The sequence below is a fragment of the Saimiri boliviensis genome, chromosome 10 (genome assembly GCF_048565385.1).
Source record: "Saimiri boliviensis isolate mSaiBol1 chromosome 10, mSaiBol1.pri, whole genome shotgun sequence".
Taxonomy (NCBI): domain Eukaryota; kingdom Metazoa; phylum Chordata; class Mammalia; order Primates; family Cebidae; genus Saimiri; species Saimiri boliviensis.
In genome coordinates, this window is record NC_133458.1 from 82,560,075 (window position 1) to 82,572,126 (window position 12,052).

Genomic DNA, 12,052 nt, shown 5'->3' on the forward strand with positions numbered 1-12,052 from the left:
CTAGAAGGTACAGTAATTAACTCAGAGGAATTAGAGCTAGGCAAGTCGAACTTTATAAACCACTTATGTACCCAACAAAGAGAGAGCTCTGCAGTCCAGTATCTATTTTAGCAGGCAGCAAGAGCAGCTATGTGAATAAGAGATACAAAATGGACATGTCCTAGAGTAGAGTCAAATTTAAGGACAATGACCTGAGCTTAAATAGTGGACTTTGCTCTTATTAACTGTGTAGCTCAGAGGAAAGTAACCTCTGTCAGTTTTCCTACCTGCAAAATGAGAGCACTATTTTAGTGTGATTGTAAAGAGTAAGTGAGATAGCATGTAACATGTAAGGCACCTAGCATGAGTCCAGTGTCCTCCCCGTCTTGGTTTTAAATCCTGACAAAGAATGCTAAAATGCTATAGCATTTCTACGTTTAAAAAGAAAAAAAACCATACAGTAATAGATATTCTGGTTCCCTATAATCATCTGTTAGGAGCAAGAAGAATGGCAACACAGGACAGAAGGGCCATAAAATCTCTTAGAGTCTAAGGAAAACTGCAACTGCATCTGTTAGCCTATGTAATTCAACTCAACTAAATGTTAGGGGATGTAACTTAAAAATTAGACATTCCTAAAGAGATCGACACTATCCTGGTCAACACAGTAAAACCTCGTCCCTACTAAAAATACAAAAATTAGCTGGGTATGGTGGTGTGCACCTGTAGTCCCAGCTACTCGGGAGGCTGAGGGAGAATTGCTTGAATCCAGGAGGTGGAAGTTGCAGTGAGCCTAGATTGTGCCACTGCACTCCAGTCTGGCAACAAAGTGAGATTCTGTCTCAGCAACAACTGTGGGGAACATTCCCGTGTGAGACACCCAAAAGGCGTGGGTCTCACTATACGGTGAGTTTGATCCCAAACACAGTTTCCTGTTGGAGGCAGTCGAGCTATCAGGAAAAAGGAACTGAAAGATGAGTGATCAGTTTCTAATATCAACCACGATATTATTTGGGCCTAAAACTATGCGGTGCTGCTAGACCGAGTGACTCCCTGCCATCAACCAGTTTCTGCTTTTAACTTTTTATGACTCTTTCTTTAAGAATAAGCTTTAAACTTTTCTTTACTTGCCTGACTGCCTTGTACCCTAGATAATGGTTTAACTGTGGGGATATTTGCAAAGCAAATGCCACTATACGGATGGCTTTGATCCCTGACTCAGAGACTCCTGAATAGGGGGAGTTGAGAAAAGTTGAGTCAGGAGCAGACAAAGGAGAATCTGGTTAAAAGATATTCTGATGAGGAAAACCAGAAAACCTTTTCACATCTCAGTTCTAAAACAAGATCAAACCAGAAATACCTGCAGCCAGGAGGAATAATGTCTGGATGTAAACAAGCTTTGTGATCACAGGAAATTCTGTTACTTTTTACAACCACTGATTGTGTATCTGACTTTTCTATTGTATAGGCCATGTAAGGTATAGATTTGCATTTCCTCTTGCAACCACTGATTGTGTATCTCACTTCTCTACTGTATAGGCCATGTAAGGTACAGATTTGCATTTCCTCTTGCAATGACATAAACCAGAGCAAAGAAAGTGTATTTATTCCTGGCCTTTGAAAAATAAAGGCTGCTGTTTAGGCACGGCCTATCCAGCCCTCCAGACACCTTGCTTTCTCTGTCTCTCTTGTTTCTTCAAGCGCACGCTCTCTTCCAGGTACTGGGACCCTCTTGCAGGTTGAGAGACCCCCGGCAGACGTGCCATCCCGGACTGGTCCCCGACATCCAACAACAAAAAAACAGGTTCCAGGCAATGCTAAAATCCAAAAAGTGCTTAAAACCATAATAAACAATTGTTTTTACATAAATTGAGTGGCAAAATCAGTCCTGAACTTGAACTGCCTTAGAAGCTCTATGGCCTTTATTACTGCATTGAGCATAAACATTTATGCATCTTAAGTTTCACTTTGTGGTGGCATCCAAAATCCCACTGGGGATGTGATATAACATGTGATGTACTGCAGTAGCTTCTAGAAGTACAAATTATTCCAAAATCTAAGACATATATAGCCCAAAGGTTTCAGATAAGGGAATTTGTACAATCTCTATTTAAAGGAGGGGGAAAAAAAGAAATAGAAATATAAAGAGAGCTAACCTGCCTGAGGCAGAGACTTGTGGTTAACAATTATCTTTCTCAAGTCAGCATTTGCTTTAAAACCCTCAAATATTCTAGTATATGAAAACAATAACAGTGCTTGTAGTATAACATGAAGTTCTTGAAGAAATAAGAAATAGAGATAACATACCTAAAACGCTTCAAACAATGCCCAGCACAATATAAGTGCCCAATAAATGCTGTGTAATAGTAACAGTGCCTAAAAAATACTTTGAACATAGTTCATTGTGTCATAAAAATGGTTAATTTTATGTTTCAATTACATCTGGCTAAGGGATGCCCAAATAGCTGGTAAAACATTTTTCTTTAAGTGTGTCTATGAGGGTGTTTCCAGAATAGGTTAGAATTTGAATTGGACAACTCAGAAGATCACTCTCACTCAAGTGTGTGGGCATTATCCAATCCTCTGAGATCCTGAATAGAACAAAAAGGCAAAGGAAAGGCGGATTTTCTTCTAGAGCAGAGACACACTCTTGGGTCTTCTTGGGACTCAGACTGGGATTTATACCCTTGAATCCCCTAGTTCTCAGGCCTTTGCACTGGAACTCTACCACTGCCTTTCCTGGGCCTCCAGCTTGCAGCTGGCAGATCATGGGGCTTAGCATGCATCATCACCTGAGCCAATCCCTCATAATTAATCTATGTATATATGTATATATCTTAGCTATAGCTCTGTATATCCTACCGATTCTGTTTCTCAAAGTAACTCTGATTAATCACTAGGAAAATGTCTACAGGTAAATACACAGCTCTCATAGTATGCTATGTGCTTTAACAGATATATATTTATATATATATATATATATACACACACACACATTTTAATCCAAGAGTTCTCTCTTTCCTATGCCTACAGAGGCATTTCTACCATCAGAGATAGTCTTGAGTACAAGTCATAAATGGAATGGGTTATCTCAGGTGAGCAAACAAGCACCACAGCTGGGAGACGATCGTAGGACTTAAAGCTCTTAATGCAAGAAAGATATTTTTTAGAAACAAATAACCAATAAGACTGAGGAGCAGCCTAGAGGAAAGCATCTGGAATTTAATGTACAAACTAATCAACCAGAGCTCCTGTTAAAATGCAGACTCTCATGGAATGAGGTGGGGCCTGAGATTCTAGTTCTCAGGTAATCACAATGCTGCTGGTCTAGGACATTCACTGAGATTAGGAAGGTCCCACAGCAGTGATCCTCTAAGTATACCAGAAGCATGAGAATGTGCTGGGAAGTTATTAGATATACAAAAAGTTATTATTAGATATACAAAAAGTTATTAGATATACAAACTAAAAAATTTGTTGACCTTAACAGCCATTTACATTAGGCAATTTGGATTATCTTCCCTAAGAATATAAGAAGAACTTGTTTTAAATCCCTTAAAAATAAAAGTAGCAGACCAGAACCTTTTACATAAATAAAAGCCATTTCTACAAACTATTTCCAAAGTCACAGCCCCTACAATTACACTTGAAGTATAGGTTTTACATTTTAAGAAGGCTCTAATAATACATAGGCCAAGTATTGCAATTAGACTTCGCAGTCGAACTCCTTACTAATTGTTGACAAAAAAAATCATTTCCATTTTTCCTAGGTTGTACATACAAAGAAGCTTCATAAAGAAACTAAACTGAGTTTTATATTTCCTGTGTTGAGGACATGACCAACCACAGATGGTTTAGCTGACTTTTCCAAAGAAATGTTTACATATTGCTTGGTTGACATGTAAATATATGTCAACATTTTGATTTATAGCTATAAATGATCTGTTTACATACACATATACAGATGCAAAAGTTATAGTACATTAATTGTTTGAAACAAAATATCCTTGAAGGACAAAGAACTTGAGGGTAAACCACAAATATATTATCATAACCAGAGAAAAGATTTTCATTTTCTGAATGTGAAGTCCACTGATTGTTAAATAAACTGATGGACTCAGAATGCAGATTCAGTACTTTCTTCTATTTCAATAAGAGTTTGAATTTAGAAGTTCATCTCTCAATGAAAAACTGAGCACATAGTTCTAGCCATAATCTATTTTCAAAGAAATCGTTTCTAACATATTGTAAAGTATTACATGTGTTTCAGGTTTGGGGTGAACACTTCTGATTTTGCTATGAGTACGTATTTTAAAATAGTGTTTCTCTATTAGGGGAAATGTCTTTTCCCTAGGCAATGTTTGGCAATACCAGGGAACACCTTTGATTGTCAAAACCAGAGGTAAGGGAGTGAGGGATGGATACTTCTGACAGCTTGTGCGCAGAGGCCAGGAATGCTGCTAAACAACTTGTAATCCACACAACAGTCCACACAGCTTAGAATTTTCCATACTAAAATGCCAATAGAGTGCCACGACTGAGAAAGCTGATTTAACAGGTTACAAAAATATACAAAGACTGTCTCTAGTACATCTTAATTACATTCCTTGCATAGTGTTAAGCAAAATAACAAATACTTATTGCTTGCTAAATAAACTAACTCTATTTAGCTGAGAACTTTGAGTCAGAGAAGAAAAAGTTAAAAAGGGTTATCCCATGTGTGATATCTACAATTACAAAATTGCAGTCGTTGTCCAAACCCAAAAGAAACTTTAAAAATCACCCTGTCCAGCCTGATATATCTAGTTAGGAAAAATAGTGTTTCTCATATAGAAGATGCTATGTTATGTACCAATACAACACTGTTAAGGGGAGAAGGCAATCCTCTTAATAGTAAAAACGGGCTGGGAGCAGTGGCTGATGCCTGTAGTCCCAGCCCTTTGGGAAGCTGAGGCAGGTAGACCAGGAGGTCAGAAATTTGAGCCTGGCCAACATGGTAAAACCCCATCTCTACTAAAGATACAAAGAATTAGCTGTGCATGGTGGCACACACCTATAATCCTACCTACTCCAGAGGCTGATATAGGAGAATTGCTTGAATCTGGGAGGTGGAGGTTGCACTGAGCCAAGATCATGCCACTGCAATCCAGCCTGGGTGACAGAGCAAGGCTCCATCAAAAAAAGTAAAAATGAAGTGAGACCTTTACCAAATTATATAAATCAGTTTTTGCCGTTTTCTTTCTAATAGTATCAATGTACTATACTTTCCTCAAGTTAATAAAGTATTTCCTTTATAAAAATTAAAATCAATGTGACATCATAATAAGTGCTATTTCACAAGCAGGAAACAAGATAAAATATAATTATTTTTTAAAAACAAATCAAAGACCTTGGGGGCCTACAAGCTTTCCTGCTTTCAAGATTGCTGGGATTTAAACAGTCATAAGAAATTCTGAACTGGCTTACATTTTTGAAACACAGGAATTGACAGTCATAAGGCCAAACATACCCTTAATAATCGATTCAGCCGCATACAGATCTCGTTTGTAGGTCACCTAAAGGACAGATAAACTTCATTAGACTTAACAGAGCAGGAAGGAATGTGCAAGCCATAAAATAATGCCCTCCAGGACATTCTTGATTTTTCACAAACTATAAACATGTAATACTGACATTTCCTAAATTAGAAAAGCATCAGCAAATTCACATAAAAATATATTCTATTTCTACAAATGGTTGATTTGTTTTTAAAGCTCTGAATAAACTGAGATATTATATGGCAGTGGTTACTGAAATCTTAATGTAACTCAAGTATTATATTCAAAGAAAATGTGGTAGTGCTTAAACAACAGTGTTAACATGAGTGCATAATGAGGTTTTATGCTAGAAAAAAAAGGTAGGGTGGAAGTCTCTGAGTTGCTTTCTTAGCTGAACTAATTCTGAAAGATCAATATATGTTAAGAGGGACTTACTTCAGAATTGAGTGTATCTATACATACCTAGGTAAGATTTACCTTCTAAGATTTTTATTAAAATGTGGTTAAAATAGAGCCTATAGCATATCCCTATGTCCCTAAGAACAGCAATAATCTTTCCTTAAAAACATGGAGCCTCTTAATAAGTGTAACCTGTTCCTTGTAATGTAACCTGCCATCATAGTATGTGCCTGTTCTATGGCAGACACTTGAAAGACTCCCATCCACTGAGCTCAGGTACAGAACATGTAAGTGCACTGTGGTACATAATTAATTCTGTATCACAGAACTGAAATACATAGTAAATCATGACACAGTATTAATAAGCTTTTATAAGTTCTTAAAAGCTCTTTTTTTTGGATAGCAATTTTTTAAAATTGCATTTTAGGTTTGGGGTACATGTGAGGAACATGCAAGATTGTTGCATATGTACACACATGGCAGTGTAACTTGCTGCCTTCTCCCCATCACCTATATTTGGCATTTCTCCCCATGCTATGTCCTCAACTCCCCAACCCCTACTGTCCCTCCCCTATTTCCCCCCAACAGACCCCAGTGTGTGATTCTCCCCTCCCTGTGTACCTATGTTCTCACTGTTCAACACCCACCTATGAGTGAGAATATGCGGTGTTTGATTTTCCACTCTTGTGTCAGTTTGCTGAGAATGATGGTTTCCAGGTTCATCCATGTCCCTACAAAGGACATGAACTCATGGTTTTTTATGGCTGCATAGTATTCCATGGTGTATGTGTGCCACATTTTCCCTGTTCAGTATATCAGCAATGGGTATTTGGGTTCGTTCCAAGTCTTTGCTATTGCAAACAGTGCTGCAATGAACATTCGTGTGCATGTGTCCTTCTAATGCTACTTTTAAGTACCAAGATATTTATGATGCAAGTGTTCTAAAAACCCATTTTGAGAAATTCCCACCATATTATTACCTGACTGTGATTATGAAATTGGACTTTTTATCCTCCAGATTAGGTAACTACAAGATTTGTACAGAAACTTTGTTTAGTGACATGGGCTACTGCACTTCTATCCAAAATAGATTCCTCTGCTATGTCTTTATCCTGGCAGGTAAATCATGGACCTAAACTGTATCTCACCATCCAGAAATAAAGTAGCAACTAACTCGATAACACAGATAAAAAGTTGTTCAAGCAATTCAACCAATATATTAAAATGTGAAATGCTATCTTATCTCTAAAACAAGCACATGCCAACCAAAACTAGTGACTCCTAGGTTAGTGATCCATAATGTAATACTCCTACCTGGGGGAAGAAAAATGATAGAAAACAGACAGTTCAAGGTCCATGCTATGCGTTTTACCAAATCAAGTTATGTATTACCTAATTTATTCAACAAATAATTCATCAAAACATTACCGTGTTCTGGGCTCTGTTTTAAGTGCTGGGAATGGAGAGAGAGAGAGAGAAAAAAAAAAAAAAACTTCATCAAAAATCTCCAACATGTAGAGATTCATTTTATTTAAGAAATTTTTTTGTAAAGTTGAATAGAGTTAGTGTTTATTTCTTTTAATGAATATGTAAACTTAACTAGGTATCTGAAATTAGGCCTCAATATTTGCAATGTGAGAAATTTTTTTCTACAGTAATAGTTTGTTACATAGGATAAACTCACAACAGAAATTAAGGAAATATGCCTAGTTGATTTTCTATTCCCTCCTGCTTTGAAGGGTAAAACTGCATTCTACATTAAAATAGAATATGAATGTACCTTACATTTTCAAACAGTTTTAAATGATAGATTTCTGGATTTATAGAAAAGTTCTCAGATTCTAACATGACTTTTCCAGAATACATTCAGATTTAATTTTTGCAGTGGAGTCACTTTTCAGTATAAAATACATTTTTTACGATGCAGAGATTTTTTCTCTTTTTATGTTAATTAACTGGCATAAACAAGAAAGACTCCTGAATTTTTTTCTGTCAGCCTTTTCCTATAGGCCATGGATATCTACTATATACTAAGGGTTTATTAACATATTTTACAAGGAGCTTTGTTGAATACCTCAATTGTGCCTCAACAAATACTGATCGAATTTAAGTAAATGACAGAAAATGTATCTTATAAACATCTAAAGTCCCATTAGCCTTATTTTTTTCCTTCATAGCTAACATGCTTCAAAAGCAGTGTGACTGGAAAATGTTGTAATTCTCAACTGATGGGTTATTCATTTTTTCCATCTAAATTTTACAGCAATATGGGTTGTCCTTATTTTAATTTAAAAAACCCAACACCCTGACAATGAGTATTCATGTTATTCTATTAGCATAAGTAGTCTTTCTTTGACCTTCCACAATACCCTACTATGAAAAATTACTTAAAAAAAAAAAAATCAATCCTGTAGTGATGAGAAAGAACATCAATCCTCTAATTTGCTGGTTTTCAGATGGTGCTCACTAGAGTCTCGGGGACCACCTGAAGAAGACAAAAGATGTTCTGTGCAGCTGAAATTCCAACCCAACACCTGGCACTCACCTAGTTCAGTTCAATTTTTCTCTATTTTGTTTCACTGAGCTTCTGTGTGCTCTTTCAGCTGCGTAACATATTTAGCTTTAAAAAGAAGTTCCATAGAAAAAGAATCCTAAACTCAGATCTACACATGTAATTGTTTTCTCATTCCCAGATCAGGATTCTTAGCTACTTCAAGGTACACTCTGGCTGAAGCTATCACATCCACATGTTGTTTTTCTGTGTTGAAACATAAAATAGTAAAAAAAAAAAAAACAAAAACAAAAACAAAAAAAACCCCACAACTATCAGAACACAGCCAGTTGGCCACTATCTTCAATAACTTAAGACAGACAACACATAATGTTCTCCCATCTTTCCCTTCAAAATAAAGCGGCAACTTGAATGTTTAGCAAAACTTGCATTTTAAAGACAGCAGGAAGTTTATTAAGTACAGATTTTTCAGAACTTTTTCTTTATTATATACATACAGGAAAATATTCTTTTCTGGATACCTATATAAAAATACTGGATAATGGTATAAAAATAGCTAAAGAGAAACAATCTTACCACATTGTGTTTTTGAAGTTACAAACACCAAATAGAGACTATTTTGTTTCTTTCGTTCTTAAACAGATGCTAAAATACTTGGACCTCAAAAAAAAAATATTCCCTCAACTAAAGGAAACCTCAAAAGTCATTCATTCCAGTAATGTTGTGATTATACAAAAACTTCAGAAACTCCTAAAAAAGCACTTTCAGACAATAGAACACAGCCGTTAAATTTCTTCCATAACTGGTTATTAATCTTTTACGGCTTGAAGACAGTTTTGACATTTAGAAACAAGAAGTTCAATCAATTAGGTCTGTACAGTGTAGTAAGAGACCAAGCTAATTAAAAATACATGGGGCCGAAAATAACTAAGTTAAAGGGACTCAAGTTGTTGTGCAGACTAGATGAAATCTCATGAAAATAGTAGTGTTTACTTGGGCCTGTCAAAGCAAGACTACTCCAGGGAAGCATGACAGCTGATTCCTATTCCTAGAGCCAGTCCTGTGTTCTTCAGTGCTCATCATCCTTGAAGGGGAGAGTGGGATACTGGAGTCATTTTCTATACTGCATGGTGATTTGAAAGGAGAGAAAAAACAAACTAGTACCTCTAGACCCCAGAAGAGATAGCACAGGAAGGTGACATCAACCCAGAATGTTTTTTACTTTTACCAAAACGTATTTATAAAATACAAAACACAGACCAGCCTGGCCAACATGGCAAGAGTTCGTCTCTACCAAAAATACAAATATTAGCCAGGCATAGTGGTGTGTGCCAGTAGTTCTAGGTATTTGGGAGGTTGAGGCAGGAGAATCACTTAAACCCAGAAGGCAGAGGTTGCAGTGAGCTAAGATCATGCCACAGCCCTGCAGCCTTGGCAACAGAGCAATAATCCATTCAAAAAAAAAAAAAAAAAAGAAAAAAGAAAGAAGAAGTAATTAAATCAAATAAAGTACAAAATAATCCTTCTGGAATTTCTGGGGGCAACTGAAATTCTACTGCTACTGAAATTCTAGTATGACATGAAATCCTCAGAAATTTCAAGTCACTTTCACCCAGTGTGAAGTGAAATCCCTAAGGAAGGTGTATTGCTCCATGTTTTAGAATCCTCCCTTGCTTTACTCTGTACAATGGTAATAACATGCCTCAATTACATCCAAGTGTGTCTTCTACTGTTAGATTTTTGAGTCATGTTCCAAGTACACGGCCATACCATCTGAATCCAGTACCAGTTCAGTGTAATTGTACTAGAATTTTTCAGATCCAATTTTGTTTTTAAAGCAGCATCTTTGCAGTTAGTGCAGAATTAGTACACTAATTTCAAAGTGTAAACTCCATTGCTGTGTGAAACAAACACTGCTGCCATACAAAATAGATCACAAAATTAAAGTAAAAGCCTAAAGACAAATCATACAATGTTATCAAAAGGGATTAAATAATTAGCTATGAAAATATTTAGCTATTTCATAGCTAAATGATTAACTATGAAAATAATTAGCTATGAAAAAGGCAAGTCAAAGACGAGACAAGAGGCAGAGAAAAAAGGGAAGCTGAAAACAACCACAGTATTTACATTCTGGTATCACGTAACAGGAAAAAAAAAATTGATGCTAACAAACAAAAAAACCTCATAATGTCAATCTGCAAGACATTTTCCCCAACCCAGAGCATGATGGGCCTTTTAGACTCCAAGCTGGAGAGAAGAGAGAAATATGAACACCCCAACCAAAAGAAAACATTGAAGATGGAATGAAACATTCAGAGAGTAATGTGCTGATTCCCTTTCATCCACGGATCTCAAGAGTGGTTTACAAACTTGAGGAAGGCTCACAACACACACAAAAGATAAATAATCACAGCCCTAACGATGTTAGACGTGAGACCAGGGAGTACATACTAGTTTGACATATTAGTAGCAATAAAATGCCTTACAGTTTCCACATCTTTTCTTGGTCTTCAAATTAGGTCTGCAAGATAGCCAAAGGGGTTCCAAAAAAATGTGGGTCAGAATCTTTAATGAAACATCTAACTGGAAACTGCCAAAAATGATAATATTTGTATCACTATTGAGATATATATATATGAGTAAAAATGATGAATAAAATGTTTGCCATATATAGAAAAGGATGAATAAAATGTTTGCCTGATAGGCTGATGACAGTTAACCCAGCAGGCAGGCATTTTAGGTTGTCCTTAAGTGAACATTAATACTGCATAAATTTTCTCTACCAGGCAATAATCCAAACATGTCAATATATTTTTAAGAGGTTAAATGACCCCATTTGTGGATGGGAGGGGGAGGTTTATTGTCGTAATTATTAAGCATGCTAAAATCACGGAGTGGCTATTCCATTTTTGCCCCGACTCCAATCCACGGTGGGGCAAATGGGAACTACAGGAGTCACTTGGTTTGTGTGGGCTCTGGGGATGGCTAGACTTGGGAAATAGAGCCAGGCAGGTTAGCAAAGCCCCAAATGTTACAATTCAACATTTGAAGTAATTAAGATTATTCTGAGATAATTGTAGCAGGCAGTGAGGCAGATCGTGTTACTGTGCAAAATAACTCATCAACTTACAGGGGTTTCTGTTTTTAAAAATCAGTAAGGAAATATGCTTACAGACTCAGAATGAATCTTTACTAATCAGATTCTGATGGATGTTTTGTAAAGATTTTCAAAGACTACAATCATTATCTCAAAAGCAGCAATACTTATTTCAAGATTATGAAATGGCCCTTAGAACTCTTATTTCCAAATATACCATTCAATTCAACTAATGAAACAAAGAATCATACTCTAAACCATCTCTGGCCTTGCTAAGAAGCTGCAGTATAATAGTGCCATTATCTTCTTGGCAATAAGTTATCTATTCCCTCCAAATGAAGTACATTAGGCTAGGTGCAGTAGCTAACACTGGTATCCCCAGGACTTTGAGAGGCAGAGGCGGGCGAATCGCCTGAGGTCAGGAATATGAGACCAGCCTGGCCAACATGGTGAAACTGCATCTCCACTAAACATACAAAAATTAGCCAGGTATGGTTGCTGGCACCTGTAATCCAAGCTACTTAG

The 12,052-nt window shown here is 36.6% G+C and overlaps 1 protein-coding gene across 17 annotated transcripts in view; it reads right to left on the reverse strand.

The window, feature by feature from the left end:
* The window catches only part of CRPPA (CDP-L-ribitol pyrophosphorylase A), a 653,179-nt gene that overhangs the window by 535,575 nt on the left and 105,552 nt on the right, over positions 1-12,052 (reverse strand). For all 17 annotated transcript variants that reach the window (XR_012512151.1, XR_012512148.1, XR_012512150.1 and 14 more), the window contains one exon: positions 5,489-5,534. Coding sequence is in view for 10 of the 17 variants with exons in the window: in XM_074379565.1 (XP_074235666.1) it covers positions 5,489-5,534 (46 nt within the window). In the remaining 7 variants the exon portion in view is untranslated. The remainder of the gene's footprint in view (positions 1-5,488; positions 5,535-12,052) is intronic.